The following is a 21753-nucleotide window of genomic DNA, read 5'->3' as shown; positions in this document are numbered from 1 at the left end:
AACTATGGACCACCCAGGTTAACGGCACAGCCCCCACCTTGCAGATGCCTGGTGCAGCCCCAGCTGCCCACCCACCTGATCCCTGTGCTGCCAGAGCTGCTGTCTGCCCACCAGCCACTGGGACCAGCTGCCTGTTCACCTGCCAGCCAGTGGGGCCAGCTGCCTGCCTGCCAGCTGCCTGAGCTGCCCATCCAAACAGTGGGTCAGCTTCCTGAGGCTCGCACTGCCAGGGCCAGCCACCTGTCAGCCCAAGCCAGGGCCAGATGCCCAAGTCCTGTGCTACAGGGGCCAGCCGCCTAAGCCCCACAGACCGCCCACCCGAGCCTCTCCCCTCCCCCCAAAGCCAGGCAACACCAGCTCCATGCTCTTACCACATCTCCCTCCCCTCCCCCGAGCCAGACTCCCCACCCCCTCATCTAACCCCATCCTCCTCCTCGTCCCTCCCCACCAACCCACACTCCTTTGCAGAAGGCAGCTAGCTCCATGTGAGTCTTTGCTGGAAGCTTGCCTTTTATAGAAGCTGTGCCAGGTCACCTATGTAAAATAGTGGCTGAGAGCTGGAAGCAAAGGCTGGCTCTTTCTTGGAGCAGGGGGAATGAAGCGGGGCGGAATGGGTTGCCTCATGCCCCCCCTCCCCGAATTTTGGCATGCCCCCCAGTTTGGGAAACCATGGCCTAGATGGAATGTTCTCATCCATTTCATTTTCTGTCTGTAAGGAGAAAATGAATTTGATGTGAGCCTTCCTGGTAGGCAGTTGGTGAGCTGCAGTTGGGCTGGAGGAATGACAGGGGAACTGGCACCCTAGATACCTGCATGCCCCACAGCATCTCTGGAAGATAGGATTGGAGGGAAAACAGAAAGATAGGTGTCAGGTGCCAACAGGTTCTTGTCAATTTCTAATTATCTCCTAAAACCTGAAGATAGCGTACACAGACTCGATTTGAGACAAAATAGGCAGTCACTGAATTTGGATTTGGTGAAATTAGAGCATGAGTCTGAGACCAAAACAGGGTTATGCTTCCAGTTTGGTGGTGTTAAAGTCTCATGTGTGATTCTTGCAATTTCAGCTCAGGGTTTCAGAGGGGTAGCCATGTGTTCCACCCACGAAAGCTCATGATCTAATAAATTTGCTTGTCTTTAAGGTGCTGCAGCTCAAAATGGTTTTGTACACTTTGAGGCTACATCTACACTAGAAGGTTTTTTTCGACAAAACAAGCCTTGCGTCGATAAAACCTGTGGGGCGTCCACACTAAAAATGTATTCTATAGACATACTGTTGACAAACCTTGGCACTTTTGTCAACAGCCTTCTGCCTCTCCCCCATGAGGCAGAATGCCTTTCTTGACAGAATCTGTCGACAAAAAAAACCATGTGGATGCTCTGTGAGGCTCTGTGTCAACAGACAGGGTTTCCAGGTCAGCAGGCAGGTCTATCTGCTGTGCTTCTGGTCGACCATTCTGTCAAGAGAGGGCCAGGCAGTCCAGCCACCCCTCTGTTGACAGAGTGGATTGCTTCTTCAATCTGCTTTTGTGTGTGGACGCACTCTGTCAACAGAAGTTTTGAAGAACTCCTTCAACAGAGACTTCTGTTGACAGATCACTGTAGTACAGGCATAGCCATAGTGTATTTTAGTATTTGTTACACAGAGAAACTAGAAGCATCCTTTAGAATCAGGTAGTATATTGGCACACACAACACAATCTTCCCTATACAAATTCATCAATAAACCTCAAAACCTTGTTCTTTAACAGTATAGATGTTTGGGCTCTGAGCTTTCCCATATTGTGCTGAATGCCATCGTGATTTATATATACAAATTTTTATTAGAGAGAGATTACAACCAAATTCTTTTCTTTTATTACCTTATGCAGTACATTAATCTACTGAACCATTTAGTCCCCCAAGACTGTGATGAGTGGTGAAACACCTAAATTGTCTAAGACTTGTAGCCTTCATTAAATCATGTCCAATTTTCAAGAAAAACTAAGCAGTGAGATGTAAAAATTAACCATTGAAGTTAAATGCTTAAAAATGAAAAGTTTTCAATATGTGGCTTCATACAAATGTATTTAAACAATTTTACTGGAATTATAAAATTAACTGTGAATAAAGGACACATTTATCTCAATAATGCAGTCACTTTAGTAAGTAATTCGGGATGATAATATAGTGACAGATGGAAAAGAGAAGATATTTTATATTCATGTAACAAACCATATTTACCTTCCTTTTATTTTTTCTCCTAAGACTTTCAGATGTACATTGGAGACATCACGCTTCTTATCAAATTAACACATTTATAACATGAATGGTAATGCTCTACTAATGATGTTCAAATAAATGCTATTAATTATGAATTTCAAAATTGAGTCATCCTTCGCAATATTAACTGTAACAAAATACACGTTTGGTGGTCACTCGGTAACGTAGAATGTCTTCATGTCACTTTCCTATTTGTGAGTCTGTTGATGGCTGATCAGCCCAACTCTGGAGCTTCAGATCTTATTACAGAAGACACAGGTGTTACTAGCTGCTGGAGGGGCATGGGGCAGTTTTTGACACTTTTTTTCTTCTTCTCTGCCTCTCCTCATCTGCACTGTGGTGGGACCTCTCACACTGCACCACCCCCTCATGGATTACTTTTGTCCACTTGGGCAAGGTTCTCCCAACTATCAACACTGATGCTGCACTTTTTCATGTGTGCCTTCAGTATGTCCTGATATTGCTTTCGCTGGCCCCCAAAACTCCTCTGTCCTTCCTCCAATTTGGAAAACAGAATCTGTTTTGGGAGCTGCTGATCAGACATCCAAACCACAGGACCAGTCCAACAAAGGTGTTGATGAATGATAATAGCTTCAATGCTGTTCATGTTCAACTCTTCCAGGATGCTAGTATGCATGTGCCCATCCTCCCAAGAAGTATTTAGGATTCTCCTGAGGCAGCGTTGATGATATTGTTCAAGTGTCTTCAAATGGCACTTGTATGTTGTCCAGGTTTCACATGCATATAGTAGCACTGGAACAAACACTGAGCAGTATACAAGCAGCTTTGTCTTGGGATAGACATCCCAGTTCTCAAAGACACTGTCTGCTGTAACAGGTTCTTCTATTATGAAGGTACTGGTCAAAGAACCCTGTGTAAGGTGCAAAGGTTCATCTTCCTTTCTAATGTCTCATCAGAAGATGATACTTGAAAAATTTTGTGATTATTAAAGTTTGAAGAATAAAAACTCTGGTGAGTCCAAAAGTGTAGCATATTGCCCTCTACCTGACCAACTGGGCCAAGGACTACCTGGTTCAGGGTGCAGCAACAGTGGGTGGCAATTGCAGCAGGGGGTCACCTCCCCTTGGGCCTTCCTCTCCGCACTCACCATGCGGATGGCGCAAGAGGCAGCCATTCTGCTGTGCTGCGCTGAACACTGCTGAGCCCTGCTTTTCCACATGTTGTTAGCTGCTACCATTCAAGAAAATAATCTTGGGGTCATGGTGGACAGTTCTCTGAAAACATCAGATCAATGTGCAGTGGCAGTCATAAAAAGCTAACTGAATATCAGAAATGGTTAGAAGATAAATAGATAATCATGGAATCATAGAATGCTACAACTGGAAGGAATCTCAAAAGGTCATCAAGTCTAGCTCCCTAACCTCACAGCAGGATCAAGCACAATCCCTATAATCCCTGTTACAAATTTATCTAATCTGTTTTTAAATATCTCCAAAGATGGAGATTCTACAACCACCCTAAGCCATTTATTCTAGTAATTAAGCATCCTGACAGTTAGGACATTTTTCCTAATGTCCAATAACAAAGAAAATATCATAACTCCACTATACAGAGACATGGTACATCCACATATTGAATACTGCACTTCATCCCAGTCACCTCATCTCTACAAGGATATATTGGAACTGGAAAAGATACAAAGGAGTCAAAAAATGATTAGGGGCATGGAACATCTGACTTGTTAGGAGAAAGCTGGCACCATTCCACTTGGGAAAAAACAAGACAACTAAGGGATGTATGATCAGCAGTTTATAATGAATGTTGTAGAAAAACTGAACGAGGACATGTTATTTACCCCTTCACAAAAATCAAAAAATCAAGAGTCGCTTAATGAAATAAACAGACAGCAGATTTAAAACAAACAAAAGGACCTGCTTCTTCACATAACCCAGAGTCAACCTGTGGAACTCATTACTAGGAGAAGTTGTTAGGGCTGAAAGTGTAATTGGACAGGAAAAAGAATGAGGTAAGTGTACGGAGGATAGGTCCATCAATAGATTTTTAGCTAAGACAATCAGGGATGCAGCCCCATTCTTTGCGTGTCCCAAACCCTGACTGCCAGATGCTGAGCCTGAAAGACAGGGGATAGATCACTTGATAATTGTCTTGTTTCATTCAGTCCCTCTGAAGCAGTGTTTCTTAAACTTTTTGAGACCACGGAACACCTATGAACATTTTCTTTAAAAGAAAAAACAAACAAAAAACAAAAAAAAAAATGCAAAGCAAAACCAAAATGAAGTAAATTAATCAGGTATCATAGCCACGAAGTAGTAAAATAGTATCTGGTTTTAATAATTGAAAATATATACCAGCAGTGCACGACGTCAAAAGCATCAGACACACGCAGCACACCTGCGAGTTGTTCACAGAACACCAGTGTTCCGTGGAACATAGTTTAAGAAACACTGGTCTGAAGCACTTAGCACTGGCCCCTGTTGAAAGACAGGACATTAGGCTAGATGGACCACTGGTCTGATCCAGTGTGGCCGTGCTTATGTTCCCATGTTAACTGCACAGAAGCTTTTATTATGTTATTATTGTAGCTGCTATTATTATTATTATTATTTTTTATTGTTGCACCTATCATTGCATGGAAGGTGTTTGTTTTGTTTTGTTTTGTTTTTGGGTGCGTGTGTGGGGGGGAGGTGTTGAGTTGGAAGAGATATGCCCCTGAGTTTTTCATGAATTGTGTCATTAACTTAGATATATTCACATTCCATTCGTTGAAAACCCAGGTCGACAGTTTGTAACCTAACCTCCTTCTCGCTGTAAGATTTCAATATACAATGCACCTGCAGCATGTGAGCATGGTGTTTCACCACAACAAAAGGTTAATGGCCGATAACATCATTTTGATGACATATACAGATGATCTTGGGGAAAAAAGGTGCATAATGGTTTCATTCAGAGTTGCTTGGCGGCCAGCTACACTGTTGGTATTAGAATGTCCCATCAACAAGGCTTACCATACTGTGCTGCTTCCAAGAAAATTTTTGAACCAGTCTCAGGTTTTATACAGCTCCTTTTAAAACGCTATTTTCCTTTATTTTCCCAGTAAGACAAAATGCATTTAAAGTGTAGTGAGATTTGACCTGAGTCACAGATAACGTAATTAAACACAGGTGTCGAACTCTCAAATTTACAGAATTTCCACTTCTTACTCTAGAAAGAGCTGGGCAAACAAGTCTGGTGGCAGAGCTTGACTATGCTAGAGATACTTTGCTTTGTTTAATTTTATTTCCACCTTTCAATAAATAGGCCTTGCAAACGGCATCCTCTTCCTTATCTTACTTACCCTGTGCTGATCTATTAGTGTCCGCAGAGCCTCTTCATCATCTGGGAGGATGCCATGGAAACGAAGGGTCTGCTCTGCCTCAGCTAGCCACTCCAAAAGAACATGCACAACAGAGTGAAATTCCTCTGCCTGTAAGGAAAAAAAAGCATGGCCCTTTCAGGGGGAATCCAATAGAGATCGCTCAACTTTGGATTCCTCCCCTGAACAACAAAGCCAAGCCCAGCTTTGGAGTCATCAATCACAAAGCAGTGCAGGCACATTAACTTTCCATTAAAAAGTCAATGATATACACGGCTACATTTCCACGGCTATAAAAATGTCTCATGCACCTCAAAAATTATACGAAACCTAAAAGCCTGTTCATGCTTTTAACCATCTGATTTACAGTATCTGTGCACCTCATCTCAGAATGTCATGCCTTCACAATGACAAACGACACAGAAGGTGCTTTCATGGACCTGCTGGAGAAATGGGAATTATACCTTCTAAGTAGCCTTAATCATGATTTAAGAAAAATTAACAGCACACATCTTATGTGGGGAGGAAGGACAAGAAAAACACAGCCACGGGTACCCCATGCAAAGACCAGCTATAGGCAGAGACCATGAGTTAGAAGTAACACATGGCATCTCCTTGTAATCTCCCTAGGGAAAACCATTCCTCCAAAGAAGGCAAAGGGCATAGTGGGCTTAGGACACAGTGAGGACAACCTGTCCCAACCTAGAGGATGTACATTTCCTGAGCTTCAGAAAGCTGAGGAAGCGAATGGGTGGTCACCCTCTCAAGTGTCTCCACGGTTGGGGCAGCTCCACACCAACCTTAACTAACAGTGGTACCTAAAAGGCTTTATTTATATTGTAAGGTCTGTGGGGCAGATAAGTCTCTTTTTGCTGGTTGTTTGTGCAAGACGAACCCAGATTTCATGATCAGGGTTCCCGGCTGCTAACCCAATATACAGTAAAAGATTTATTATCCAGCATCCCCCAGGAACTGGGATTGCTGAGTGGCAAATAAATATACAACATTCAGATACAGGCAAGCTAGCTCCACCCTTGCCAGTCACTGGGCCCCGCGGCAGCTGGCCTTGGCCAGGCAACCAGCCCTGCATCAGCTGCCCCCAGCTGGACAGCCAGCCCATGGCAGCTGGCCCCAACTGGGCATGCCAGGTAACCAAATGTGACAGTTATCTGAGGGCCAGATAACACAGCTTTTCCTGTAATAATAAGAAAAGGAACAATCAATCCTGTAATGATACAGTATAAAATTAGTGGGGGACATAGTTGTGCATTTTCTTAATTATAAAGTTCAGTGTTCAAGCAGTAAATCCGTCTAATGTTTTCTCTTAGTCTCCTATCCTTTTTCACCTGGCGGAGGGCCTGTTCCAGTCGAGTTTGCTTGGACACAGAGAGGGTGCAGACAGTCTCCCAGCGGGTGCTTAGCTCCTGCATTTGGACCTTTACCCACGAGGAATCATCACGACTGCCTTCTATGAGCTCTCGAGCAGAACGTTTCAGAGCCTGGACACTGCTTGTCTTCTTCCCCAGCTCCTTTTGGAAGACCTGAGGACCACACATTTTACATATTCAATCTCTCACAGCTTCAGTGTCTCCAGTGTAAAGTAGTGAGTGGGCTATGGAGAAGACTAAATTAGGATTTTGTTTTACAGAAAATACCTCAGGCTAAGCATTCTAAAGGGTGTGCGTTAAGATGTTTATACTGTACATTCAGCTTCCTCCTCAACTCTGATTAAATGGTTCCATATTTTTGCACACTTTTGCAAAGAAAGCCCTCTGAGCTCCAACACGGTTCTCACTGGCCCTGGGAAGAAGGCTCACTCAACCTTGAAAAGTTGCCTAGGCTCATGAAACATGGGACTATATCTGAATCCAGACCCTCCGAACTACTCGCCCCACCACAATGCACAAAAATTTGGTCATCTTCACACCCAGGCTTTAAGCACGCAAGCAATCGATCTGCTGACACAGTGAGGCATGTGCAAGTCTGTCCCAACACACAGTACAGTCAGATGAAGTGCTAATGATCAGGAAGCAGAGTTAAAATATTAAAATATAAATAAAAAATAACCTGATTTGGTGGGATGGGCTGTAAATTATACCATGTATTTCACATGTTCACAGTTGGAAAAACCTCTGCTGTCAAGGAAGACCCTTTTTTCTACATGATATGACAATTACAACTCACTGCACTGCTGCTAAAACGTGAGCGTGCACAATGTGACTACAGCACTGGTTGCAGGACACTCATGTCTGTTTCCAAAACATTTCTCTTAAGCGACGGCTGGAGGTTTTCTCCTCTGCCCAAAGATTCTGGACCGCAGGACACAGGGGTTGCTGATGTGCAGGAAATGGAATCATTCCACACCCCATTGTCCCACCATTTCTAACCACTGGCTTCCAGCACACTCTACAGCAGCTCATTCGACCCCAGTAGTGGGCTGGACCTGCAGAGTTGCAGACTGTTGTGAATCCACATCAATCTTCTTTTCACAAAACCCCTCTCTGAGGCAATGGTGATCGAGCCTCACCAGCACCGAATAGTGCTGATTCCACAGCACTTTTCCATTACAGAGTTGGCAGCTCTGTGAGGTCTAACACTCCAAGTTAAATGCTTTCCTACAGATTCTTAGAAAATGTTTCTTTTTAAAATTACAGAATGACCAAATACAAATGAAAATGAAATGGCTGCCCACCAGCCGACAGTAATTAATAATAATTAGAAAAATATTTTTTGGAATTACTTTGTGATTATCAATCAAGTTCATCACTAAATCGACGTCTCCATGCACTGGCTGATCTTCTGCCAGCTGAGGTTCTATTTTATATAGCCAGTCAATGAGAGCCTGCAGAGCATCAGTAAATTGCCCTGAAAATAACAGGGCTTCCTCTAGTTTGTTTTGTCTGGGGGGAAAAAATAAAACAGGAAAACAACATTAAGAAAAAAAAAACCAATCACATGCATTAAGGAAGCTTGAATGTAACTGACAGCATCTAACAATCGCTAACAGATAATGATTTTTTCACCAGCTACTGAAAGAAAAACCCTTAAGGTCAGAGGGGGAGCCTGTGGGGAGAAGAGAGATGCTTCAGAGCTCCCTGGAATGCAAAGAGAGCTTACACATTGCACCACCTCATGGAAGGGTGCAGAGCTCAGCTTACTTTACTCCAGTCCCTCTCCACAGGGATGCCTGGGGTAGGGACAGAGCAGGGCCATCTCCCAGTGCATCTTTCCTTGTGAAGTGATCAGGGCACAAGGACTATGAGAAAGGAGTACTGCTTGTGCTCCCCCCATTTAAAATACCCACAACAAACACCTTCTCTTCCTCTTTATACAGCATAGAGAAATACCAAAAGAAGATAGCCCTCTTTTCTTTACCTCTGCAAGTTTCCTTTAAAACAAGGAAACCTCTCCTTTCATGTTACCTTTCCACAGATTTTCCACAGATCGTATCCCATTTGTCCCTGAGCTCACTCAGCATATCGTCCAGTTTCAAATTGTCATCAGCCAGAGAGGTTTTCTCTTTGAGGGAGCGCCCAGTCCTGTTTGTGGTGTCATACACAGAATGTTTGGCTCCAAGAGATTTCTGGAACTCCTGTAGGAGATGAAGGAAAAGTCAACTCCTGTATAGTAATAAGAACTTGTGACCTTCACTAGCTATTCCTTTTAATATTATTTTGAACCATTTAATATATTTATAAATTAAGCTGTAAGAAAATCTTTATATCACCCATAAGTCATATTAAAATGCAAGTCCAATCAAAAGATTCCTGGTCTGCTATTGTTATGGTGAAGTCCTAAATACTAGAAGTCTGTAGAAGAGTCTTTCCCCTGCTCTAGCTCCTCTGAAAGCACGAACAGCCTTAAAACTGATTTAACTAACCCCTGATGATGCTCCCAGAATCTGCCGCTGGCACAGAGATGGCCTTAAGAATTCCTTAATTACCACCATCCAAGCCCTCAGCACAAGCGACGGGATCGTTTGCAGGAAAGGAGAATGGCCAGAGTAGCCTGTTTGCTGGGACAGCCCTTTGGGAATATAGGCAGATGGATTAAAACAGAGCATTACTCTATCTGCCCTAATTTATGATGAGGGCCCAAGCTGGTATAAACTGACTCCAGCATCCAGAGACTGCAAAGAGGTTCATTATCTCAGCATATCTTGGCCAGACTGGAGGCTATAGCTCTTGGGATGAAAACTTTTTAAAATCAGTAGGGTTCATCTCACAATCATTTGATGCACTGAAACATCACAGGGAGTTCTGTGTGCAAAAGGGAGTGCAGATGCAGGCCCTTTGGAAAGATGAATTGAATCAGAATAATGTCACTGAGGCTGGGATTAAACAGTTTGGTAGCAGGCCTCTGAGTAAGGGACTGTGAGACTCATGATTAAAGCTTCCAACAGACTGGCCAATATTGATTATACCTCCTGTGTAGAGTGGCATTCTTCAGTTGGCAACGTCTTGCCACGAGCAAGCAAACGTGAACCAATGCAAATCACCGTGTTAAAAATTATTAACAGATCATAGTAAATAATGAACTAAAATAAGAATGCCAAAATATCCCACTAGCGCTCCCCAACAATTTTCTGTCAGCACCCAAATTTAAAACAGGTGGCATGGTTATGTTTTAACCCAATGCCTTTCTGAATTATTAATTGAGAAACAGGGACAAACCAAGGGCTTTGGCTCATTCAACTGGTGCCTTCAAAATGAAACGAATATTCTGCATGAAGAGAATCTCAAACCAAAAGGGGTGTTTGTGCAGAACTTAGTGAAAGTGGATCTAATCGGGTAGACAACAGAAACAATGCTACAAGCTTCACTATGGAATTTCTCCTGAGTATGATATGAACCAGACATTCTCAAACACAGAAAGGATAGGGAGAAAGTTCTATAGTCACTGCTGACTTGACCTTTCCCCAATACTCAACTTAGTTGTAACCTAGTCTAATTTCTGAAGTCTCATATTCAAACTCCCTACTGGCAGATCCTGTTGTGTGCCTTCCTTCAACACCCAAACCTCCCCCGGATATCAGTGGCAGTCTGGGGTTCACAGTGGAATCAAGGTCATCGCCGAACCAGTGCATTTATTTTATAATTTAATACTTCATCTCCCTTTCTTCTTGCAACCCTCAAGAAACTAGTCCATTGGCTGCAGCCTTTGAGAAACAACCTTGTATATACACACAAAGAGAGAGAGACAAATTTTTCCCTTGGATAAACTAAGACTTTTTCAAAATACTTTCAAAGTGAAGGGGAAGTAAAAGGGACACTAAAAGCTCTGAATAAAAAATTCCTTCACATAACGTGTGAAACAATTGTTAAAACTGTTCACGAATTGATATATCTTCTTTGGTGGAGGCTGTTAGTCATCCAGAGCTACATACATAGCATTGCTTGATTTTCACAAACTGACAAAATGAAATAGCTGCCAGGGAAAGAGACTGGCACTGAAGTCAGAGATGAACAAAAGCTTTTAGTTAATTCATTGTTTCAGGGTTAGCCTGGACACATAATGGCAGATTCCACTTTATTTCACTGAGGTGTAACTGAGAGCAGATTTTTAGCCCATGGTTCAGTCGCCTCAGATATTAACTGCAACCAGGTAAACAAAATTTTCACTATTTAATTATCTACAGTTCTTCCATGGCAGATTGAGCCTGCTTAACTGTCTATCATGCAAAGATTAAATGTGCGGTAACTCAAGGGTGGACTGGAAGACCTAATAATGTTTTCCCATCTTTGACTTCTAAAAATAATATATAAGGAGAAAAAATAACTAATAAACTATGAATAGGAATCTGAGAGACAGCCTTTTCTTGTTCTATTTAGTTAATGATATTACTATCTGAACTGATGGTGTGCACTGCCGTGTGTATGCTGTAAGCAACGACAGCTTCACTGTTTGCCAAGTTATCTCTGCCAAAATATTAATAATAAATTCCTCAAAACCTCCCTGGCAACATAAATAAATATTAGAGACAGAATATTTTCTCCTGGGGGGGATGTTGTGGGTTTTTTAACTCTTCTTCTTCTTCTTCTTGGCAGTGATAACCTGGCAAGCAGTGAAGGAGTTATTGCCTACAACACACACAGCTTCAATGCCTGTCATCAGTTCAGAGGGTAAGATCAGTAACTAAATAGCACAAGAAAAGGCTGCTTCACAGATTTCTAGTCTGAAAAAGTAAAGACAGATTTTGGATGGGAGGAAAGGGACATGACAATGAGCACAATGATGAGAAGCACATGGCTACTAATTACAAATTAGTTTGATCTTTTGTTTTCATTTGATGACTAAGCACGCTGAAAACAGGGGAGTAAAGGAAAGCTACAAGCGTGGGCAAGCAACCCTCCCCAGCAGTATGTTTGGACACCCAGCACAGCTGGCAGAGAGGTAAATTACAGGTCATGGGACAAGAGTGGGAAAGACCTGTCTGACAGCTCCTACCCTGGCCAGGCCCAGCTGCTAGTCCGGGGTGGGCTAGAGATGATGGGACTTCCTCTGCATGGCATCTAGAGCCGTGTTAGACTTACTCTCAAATTTCTCTCTTGGATATAGGAAGCTCTGCAAACTCTGCCCACTCAAGTGCTTCCTGTGACCATTGCTCCTCAGCTGTAGGAGGAGGGATCATTGTGCGCAAATCCCTTCATACTCAGACCCCCCCCAGTTAGCCTTCTCCCCTTGTACCCAGAGCCTCACTCCTCAACGAGTCTCACTCCAACAAGCTACCTGCACCCAGATCCCCACCCTCCCGAGCCTCACCCAGATGCACCTGGATCCCCACTCCACTGAGCCACACTCTCCCAGCACCTGCACCCTTCTACAGAGTTCTGCACACCACGACCCCATCCCGAGCTCCAACCACCTTCACCTGCACCCCTTGCAGAATCCCATTAGCATTAAATCCAGAACTTCCCAACAAATCTCTATGCATCCAGATCCCTGCCATATTCAGAGCCCTCACTGAGATGCCTGTATCTTATTTCCCAACACAGAGCCTTCTCAGCCCACACCTGGGTCCTCTCACACTAAGTAAGCCCTTTGGCACTTGTACCCTGCCCTTGTGTGCCTAACCATACCTGTTTATTCTGACATGGAGGGGCAGAACCCTGGGGGATTGCTGGGTCAGGCCCAGTCCTTGTGCTATGTCAGGGTTGGGTGCAAACTCACTGTTGACTCTCTCTCAGGTAGAACTCAACAGTGATCTCCCACCTCCATGCAGCCAGTGGCCTGCGCTCTCCACTGCCATGCTGGAGCCTCCACATTTATCTGACAAACAACATTTGCAGAATTTTAAAATACCATGCACAGAATTTTAAAAATGTTGGTGCAGAATTCCCTCAGGAGTATATAAAAGACGTCAATGGAGAAGCAGGAGGACTCTGTCATTGGGCCTAGAAGGCCAGCAAAAGAAGCCTGAAACTGCTGAGGTGGAGAAAGACAGCAGTGCAGGGATTCACAGGGGGATGATGTGGGCAGTACAGGCAAACAGGGTGATCTTAAGACATGTCTGCATTTTGCTTTTATTCTATATGACTAGTTTTTGGCAACTATAGCAAACCCCAGAGCATACTAGAAGTGCAGAACTAGCAAGTATGTTAGCAAAAGTCTAGGTGAAGATTTTTAACAAATAAAGGCAAAGCCAGTTTTGCTTGACAAGCTGCCAATCTTCTTAAAGTAAAGGACAATATTCTCCACGTCATACGCAAAGTTTATGTCATCATGGAAAATAAGAGAGGAAACAAAAATGAATTGGAGGCCATAGGGGAGAACACACACATTAGTATAGTGCAAGGACTTTAAGGGGATATAAAGCAATCATCATAAGGAGCTGGATTAAGGGCGGAAATGAAGAGGTGCAATCTCCAAAGAATATCACACGTGACTAAGCAATAGTAGAGGCTGGGAAACGCCATGGAAATAGTGGAAAAAAGCAGGATAAATTTATATCAACTCTGCAGAAAAACTAACTGTCCTACACTCACAAACATTTCTATGTCTGAGAAAATACTTCCACCAAAACTTTCCCAAGCAACTTGATGTTAAGGTGTTTCTACCATCCATCCATCCAATGTCCATCACCATTCTACCTGAGCTGTTTAAAAAATTAAATCAAAGTAAAGATTTCCTGGTGGGGACGAGATGGAGAGAAAATGTGTCTTTTGATATGACTGTAATTCCCCTTTCACCTTATTGATAATAGTTATGGAAAAGCCAAATCAATCAGGTGAGATTTACATGCAGATCTGAATGCAGTTGGGTTTGCTGGAAGGTATTTCAGAGCTGTGGTTCCTAAGCAGAGGGAGAGCTCTTTCCTCTTCTTACATGTTTCATCCTTGCTGCTGACAGTTCCACTCTATCTGATGCTTTTTAAAATGATTTAACTAATCTTTCCACTTGACACATAAAGAATTTGCCAGTTAAAATACAAGACTATTTTCTACTTTTGAGGAAATCCTAAGAAGTAAAAAGCAGATTTTAAGTCACCACAACACAATACAAATCAAAACTATTTGATCTCAACTGTAATGGAGCCTTTGTGATTTTAAAGACCAAAGAAGCCTATAATATAATCTCTTTGGATATTTTCCTCTGCCTCTCTGTTGATAATTTCCATGGTTCCCTATTATTTTGTCTTTTCTCTTCACAGTTAACTTCTTCCTCACAGATGAACAGGGACTGTGAAGAGCCCTTCTTCCCATTCCCACTGATTTTACCATTTGGAAATCAGCCAGCATTTTAATTTGATGCTTGCAAACATTTCAGCATCCTGAAGCCATAAATCTTTTGCTCTCTGCTGATTAAATAGTACAGGCTGATAGTCCTTCCTGCCATTGGACTTGGACATCCTGTATTTCATCATGACTTACCTTATGCTGTGTAAGCTGCATCTTTATTTTATCTGGATCATTTGCAATTTCAAGTTCTGAATCCAATAACTTTTCTGATTCTTCCAGCCATGTCATAAGTTTGTTCCAGGCTTCATGAAACTGTGGAAAAGCATGGCTCATATTCACACAAATGTATACACATGTAAATGCATAAAATATTCAGAAAGGATTAAAACCTGACACGCCTGCTCAGGGCCAGAGTGTGACTAACGGCTAGAGAGAAGTGCAAGCATGAGGCAAGTCCAAGGAGCCTTATTCTCTTCATGGCCCCCAAACAGGGATCATCCACTCTCACTTGAGCTAGCTTCACCTTTTTCACACAATCAGTGACCTTTAAGGGCTATCACAGCATGCAAGCTCCCCATGATTGCCAAGGAGCTCCATGAGACATCTGTTCGTGTGGTATGGCTCTGCAATTACATAGGGTAGGGCACTAAAAGTCTCAGTTTATATTCAGTTTTAATAGGTAACAATTCTGACAGCATTTCTCTTAGTAAGGGCTGAGAGAAGCCAGTAAGGGTTGCTTATTTACTGAACCTAAGGACCAGCCCTGAGGTCAATAGCAGTAATCATTTTGGGGAACCCACCCACAGACAACCCGATAATGAAAGTTTATTTGTGGATTACTCTCACTCTGCTAGCAATAATCCTTGAGGGAGAGCATCAAACTCTCAATACTTCTTCTCTTTTGCACCTTAATAAGAACAACCTTCAAGGAAAGGAGGCAATGAAGAAGGAATAGACTCACGCTGTTTGGCTTCAAGAACCCTTAAGAGGTATGTCTTGAGAAAGGGAATATACTGCTCTTGTCTTTTTGCTCCACTCTTTTAGGCTCCTATTAAAAAAACCCTTCTGCTGAGCTGCCTATACAAAGTCTTCTCAATTGTATGGAAAATCCTTGTTGTTTCCTTTCCCTGACATCTGCCTGTCTCTCCATCCAGCTGGCCAAGGAGTGGCAGCATGGAGCAATGCCTCTGAATCCCTCTCCATTCATTTGGGCTTGTATTGGTCAGAGTGGGCAGTCAGGCTCAATGTCAGACCTCAGCTACATTACAATCCATTTCCATACACTGTTTCTGTTTTCTGATGGTCTGAAAGTCACTGTGACCAGCTCTGCAAAGTGTTCTCTCTCTCTCTCTCTCCATACATCACCTTGCAGATTTGTGTGTGTGAGTGAGAAACAGAACGATATTATTTGAAAACAAACTGTATTTCAGGATATGAATGCAGAATTCATCACATCTAACAGTTCTTGCCATCCCAGTTATGTGTCAGCAACAATTAACACAGGAAATGTATTTTGGCTTGTGAACATGGACACAATTCCACTTTAATAAAATAAACAAACACTTCCCTGTTGAATTTCAAACACACTAAGCTCCACTTCCTCAGCTGTCATATATGGCTCTTGCTGATGAACATATGAATTAGAGATTAAATGACCAGTTCCTGGGCAGGTGAACTGCATGAGCACTCTGCGTCTTAAATTCTCCCTCACAGTAAATCAGCAGAGTGCCCTTGCCAGACAGAGGACACTGGAGCTGTGTCTACACGTGCATGCTTCTTCGAAGTAGCGGCACTAACTTCGAAGTTAGGCGGCAAGACGTCGAAGTCGCTAACCTCATGAGGGGATCGGAATAGCGCCCTACTTCGACGTTCAACGTCGAAGTAGGGACCGTGTAGACGATCCGCGTCCCGCAATGTCGAAATTGTGGGGTCCTCCATGGCAGCCATCAGCTGGGGGGTTGAGAGACGCTGTCTCTCCAGCCTGTGTGGGGCTCTATGGTCACCGTGTGCAGCAGCCCTTAGCCCAGGGCTTCTGGCTGCTGCTGCTGCAGCGGGGGATTCATGCTGCATGCACAGGGTCTGCAACTCGTTGTCGGCTCTGTGGATCTTGTGGTGTTTAGTGCAAGTGTGTCTGGGAGGGGCCCTTTAAGGGAGCAGCTGGCTGTTGAGTCCGCCGTGTGACCCTGTCTGCAGCTGTGCCTGGCACCCTTATTTCGATGTGTGCTACTGTGGTGTGTAGACGTTCCCTCACTGCGCCTATGTCGATGTGGTGCTGCGCAACGTCGATGTTGAACATCGACGTTGCCAGCCCTGGAGGACGTGTAGACGTTATTCATCGAAACAGCCTATTTCGATGTCGCCACATCGAAATAGGCTACTTCGATGTAGGCTTCACGTGTAGACGTAGCCTGGTATAGCAGCCAACGGTATAGCAGCCAACATAATGAAGGGGGGTAGGTGGGAATAAATATCATTAGGATAAAACATGCCACTAAAAAGGAAAGAGCAGATAATACCTCACTCAAACACTGAAACGAGTCCATCACATGCTTTCCAGTAAAAATCTGATTATGTAATTTCTTCTGGAAGGCAGAAGGCATTACTATACATCTGGAAGACATACTGCAACTCTCTACCCTAATTATTTAATATTACATTGCTGACAGACGTTGTTGCTTGGGTTGAAAGTGTAGCTTTTACCATCCAAACCAACTGCTCTGTGATTAAATCACAGAAATTACTCCACTAGCTCTGGCTAATAGATTCTGATACATTAACCCCAGGCTTCCTTAACAAAGCTTTCAAGCACCATATATGTCACGCACCTGGATTTAGTTAGAGCTAAGTCCAAAGACCTGTACAGCAGCTGCCAAATTACCTGTTTTGTTCTTTTCCTTGCATCATCCAAAGCTCTCCCTCTTTCTACTAAGCGTTGGACAACTTTTTCCCATCTACTCTGTACGCTAATCAGCAAATTCTTAATAAGGACAACATCCTGTTTCTGGCTGAAATATTTCAGGTGGGTTCCAGTTTTATCCAGTTCAATGATCTGGTCTCGGTGAGCATTCACCTCCGTAGCAAAGACCTAGCAGAAGAAAGAAAAACACACTTGAATGCTACACTGTCACTCATGTAGCAAACAGAAAAAAATGATGTGGTTATGGACTTTCTGGCGTGAAAGATTCTAAAACACAATCTTAAAATACATAAGAAACATTCTGAGTGACAACATTACACAGTTGCTTTGGACATCAATACAGTACCTCCAAAGAGCTGAAGGAGAACACAACACATCTGTTTCTTTACATACCTTATGTTCATCAATTTGAAACAAGACAGTGTCTAAGATAAGACTTGGCTTCGAAGCCACATTCAAAGTCTGCTCTGCCTGGGTAAGCCAGTTGATGAAGTCTTGAAGTGAGTTATGGAACTCCATAGCCAAATTGAGGGCTTCTTCCAGTTTAGTCTGTAAAAACACATAAATATTTAGTAACTGATGATGTTCAATTGGTGCTCTGTTGAATAAATTATTTGAATAAAATATATCTTGAAAGAGTCCTTATTTTTGTAATATTTTACCACCAGAGTTTTGGCATGCTCCATATTTCAAAATGGCATCATACAGATAAAGGATATAAAAGAAGTTACGATGGAAAAACAGGCACAAAACTCTGGTGACTCAGAAGACAACACAACATCCAATTCCACAGGTGTGTTTTTATATACCAGAACATCACCACTCCTGGTGTTGAACAGTTAACATAACAGGACAACACAGTTTTCAAGTTTCAAGACACAACTCAAGAAACAAAGGTAATGTTCAAGATTTTGATTTGACTGCTTGAATCAGGCCATGTTGCTATTTTTACCATTTTAACATTTATGAGCTATACTCATCCCTCGCTATATGAGCACAATTGATTCCCAAATTTCTATTCACAGGCGAAAACTCATAAGAGCGACACTAAATTCTCATTCACATACATATAAAAGTCTCCAATTCGTTCCAAGTGCTCGTAGCTTGACATAAACTAGTTGAGTTTAGGTACTTTCCTGATGTATTTGAATAGTTTGTCTCCAGAAATAGGATGCAGTCTATGTATTTAGAGCAGGGATTCCCAAACATTGGTCCCATTAGATTTGTTAAAGGCCACCAGCTGGGCAGTTCCCAGATGCATGTGGCTGTTAAAGAAGCCATTTGCTGTTTCTTAACACTGCTGCCTCAGGAGATGACAGCTCTATCACTAGGGATAGCAATTACCTTATGCCTAGGTGCTGAAACCTTAACACTTGAGTTAATTGGTTTTAATGACTGTTACCTGCTAGGAGCAGGTAGGCTGGGGGAGCCACCCAGCTTAGCAGCCCTGGTGAAGAGGCTGCAGGAGGAGGAATATGTAAGGCTGAGGCCATTTAGGGATGAGTGGGCTGGGGGTGGTCTAAGATTGGGGGGAAGTTTGGGGCTGCAGGGAGAGTCCAAGGCTGGGTGGTGGTTTGGAACTGCTGGGGGGTGTGAGCTTGGGGGCAGTGTGGGGCTGCAGGGGGAGCCTAAGGCTGAGGGGCTCTAAGGCTGGGGTGGTTCGGGGCTGCTGAGGGGTGCAAGGCTGGGGGTGGTTTGGGGCTGCTGGGCAGGGGGTTAAGGCTGGGGTCAGTTTGGGACCCTGGGTGCGGGCGTTAAAACCTGGCTGATGGTGAGGTATGCAGGGCAGGCGGGGGGGCACTAATATAGTAAACCCTTGAGTTACTCAGGGGTTGGTCCTGCAACCCCTGCACAACTCAAATTTTCCTGCAAAATGAGGGGAGCCAGGAACCACAAGGGCTGGTCAGTTTCCTGGCTCCAAGAGTGGCAGGAGCTGGGAGCCAGGGGCAGGCTGGTTCCAATCTCCCCATGGCTTGTGGGACCTGGAAACTGATCAGCTCATGGCTGGTCAGTTTCACATTCCCACCAGTGCAGGGGAAGGAACCAAGCTGAGAGCCTTCTCCCTCTTTTCCCCCAGCCACAGGGCTGTCAGACAGCTGCACGTCTGAGGGAAGGGAGGGAAAAGGCTCCAGCAGCAGGGCTGCAGGTCCCCCTGCTCCCCCCAGCCAAAGACCCCATGGTTGGCTCATATAAGTGGGGGAAATACACTCATTTGGTCAACATAGGTAGATATTTATGTCCCTCATTTTAGTGACGACTCATAAGTAAAGTACTCTTTAAATGAGGGATGAGTTTATTTAAAAAGCAGATGATCAGCTAAACAGACTGTGGGTCTGGCTAAGAATTCCATTCAGCCCTATAACCTGCCCTCAGAAGGCTGCCTCATTGCTCTAATATTTTTGCATTATACAGTCATGTTAAGAAATATTTTTGTTATAAAGTAAAGCTGATTTTGTTTTAATTCTTTTTTTTCTTTGTAATTATGTCTGCTAATCCTTTGCGTGCCGGTACCTTTGTTTGTAACAATGACTATCATTTAGTTTGAGATAAAACAACTCAGCGATGGTTCTCATAAAATGAAAACTAAATGCAACTAGGAAAAGAAAACTTACATTTAGTATTAATAAAATCATTCTAATGAGTAGCGAAGTTAGAAATGGTACCCAAAAGCAATGGACAGAAGCCAAATTGCTGCAAACTTTTAAAACTAAAACTTGTAACTCCAGTAAAATTACAGCAAACCCTCGATTTAATGGACCAATAGTGGGGAAGGGGTTTAATGCCAAAAGTCTGTTATATCTGAATGGTTATACTGTATGATGATCCACTGATATTCCCAGGCCTTCACTCACTCCTGTCTTCTGCCCCCCTTCCCCCCCTCTCCACGCCCTTGCCCCATTCTTACCCTCACACCTCCATCTCCCTCTCCCAATTACCAGGAGAGGAGCTGAATGCCTTCCTGGCTCCTTCCACTGCCTGCAGCTCTCAGCACTGTGGCTCCTCCAGCCCCCAGCTCTGAGCCGCCTGCACAAAGCTACAGCATGGATACCCCCAGCCTGCCAGGAGGCAGCATCCTCCAACACCATGGCTGCTGCTCAGCACCATTGCAGGCAGCAGCGGCCAGATGCCAACATGCTCCATGCACACGGGGCTGGGGAAGGAGAGCTCCTGGGCCCCGCCATAGCCTTCTCCCCTCCATCTCCTCTGGTCCTGGTGACCCCAGCCAGTGCAGTGGCCCCTGCATCTCTGGCAGCCCCAGCCACTCTGGCAGCTCGTCCAGCCCCAGCAGCAGCTCTGGTAAGTCTCTGGCATTTATTTAGGGGAAAGTGGCGGGGCTGGCAGACAGCATCCATTATTTCTGAGGTGCGTTATATCGCGCTCTGTTAAATCAAGGGTTTATTGTAATGCAACAATGGTGCACTGACAGGGAAATTAACAAAATGAACTAATCATTTCTTTCCTTCTCTTACGTCTATGACTTCTAATACAAACTCTGCAAAATGAAATGTATCGGTACACTTCTATGCATTCTTATACAATAGATTATCACCCCACAAATAATTTACTTCATTCCATGACACCTGATGCAAGCACTAGTGAAATCACACAATGACAAATTCGAAGTCCCAGCAGGCATGTATGTACTGATATTCTACATATGAAATAATTGAAATTTGAGGTACATGTTTTTAAAATACTTATCCTTATTCTAAGTGACATACCTTTCTTTCACTGAGTTTGGTTTGTACAGAGTCCCATTTTACTTTTAAATTGTTTATATCTTGCTCAACATTTGTTTCAGCAGATCCCGGGCACCTTGCAAGCATCTGCTGGCCTTTTTGCATGAGGCAATTGTACGTCTCTTCTTTGGCTTCAAAGGCAGCACAGAGTTCCTATATTCAGAAAATAACAAGAAATATAAAAATGAGTCAGGTAGCTCAATACCTTTCAAAAAGTTAGCATCTAAAGCCAATTACATATTGTATAAAAAGTACATAATGTATAAAATACATACGTAATGTATAAAAAGTGTAATGAGGAAAAAAAGAGACAAATTCTTCAGGAAATTACAATTTGTATGATGCATCAAATAGTATTTTAGGCTTTTGCCTAACTCAGGCCCTAAGTTTGGTTGACATACAACAAGCAGTTAATTCAATGGGCAAGGTTTGCTAGAACTCCACCATGAAGCCACTGAGAGCTCCATGCCAGTCCCAAGCCTGTATGAAGGAGGAGGGTTGGTCAGATGCGTGTCAATGCGCTGACCATCAAACAACAATACGAATGAAATCTGATGCCAGTACAACCAAATGTTGAAAGATGCTGGCTCGGACGTTGCCTGGATAAACAAGGTGTGCGATACCAATCGAGCAATTGGGGTTGGGTCAATAAGTTGGCTACGGAAAGAATATTACACCTAACACATATGCTATCCATTGGAACACAGAACGTCCGAACACTGTGGGCAACTGGAAAACTAGAGCTGCTTCGGAAAGAAATGGAGAGATATCGATGTGATAGACTTGGACCGGCAGAGATGCGTTGGACAAGAATATTGGCGT

At 43.4% G+C, this 21753-nt stretch overlaps 1 protein-coding gene across 15 annotated transcripts in view; it reads right to left on the bottom strand.

The window, feature by feature from the left end:
• DST (dystonin) overlaps window positions 1-21753 on the bottom strand; it is a 483110-nt gene that overhangs the window by 24270 nt on the left and 437087 nt on the right. For all 15 annotated transcript variants that reach the window (XM_074991114.1, XM_074991115.1, XM_074991118.1 and 12 more), the window contains 8 exons: window positions 20914-21084; window positions 17585-17740; window positions 17153-17359; window positions 14467-14586; window positions 9019-9188; window positions 8337-8496; window positions 6943-7137; window positions 5579-5707 (listed from right to left, as the gene is read on the bottom strand). In XM_074991114.1, coding sequence (XP_074847215.1) covers window positions 5579-5707; window positions 6943-7137; window positions 8337-8496; window positions 9019-9188; window positions 14467-14586; window positions 17153-17359; window positions 17585-17740; window positions 20914-21084 — 1308 coding nt within the window. The remainder of the gene's footprint in view (window positions 1-5578; window positions 5708-6942; window positions 7138-8336; window positions 8497-9018; window positions 9189-14466; window positions 14587-17152; window positions 17360-17584; window positions 17741-20913; window positions 21085-21753) is intronic.

Source organism: Carettochelys insculpta, chromosome 3, assembly GCF_033958435.1.
Source record: "Carettochelys insculpta isolate YL-2023 chromosome 3, ASM3395843v1, whole genome shotgun sequence".
NCBI classification, from domain to species: Eukaryota; Metazoa; Chordata; order Testudines; family Carettochelyidae; genus Carettochelys; species Carettochelys insculpta.
Note: the sequence above shows the minus strand (reverse complement) of the source record. Positions and strands in the feature narration are given on the sequence as shown.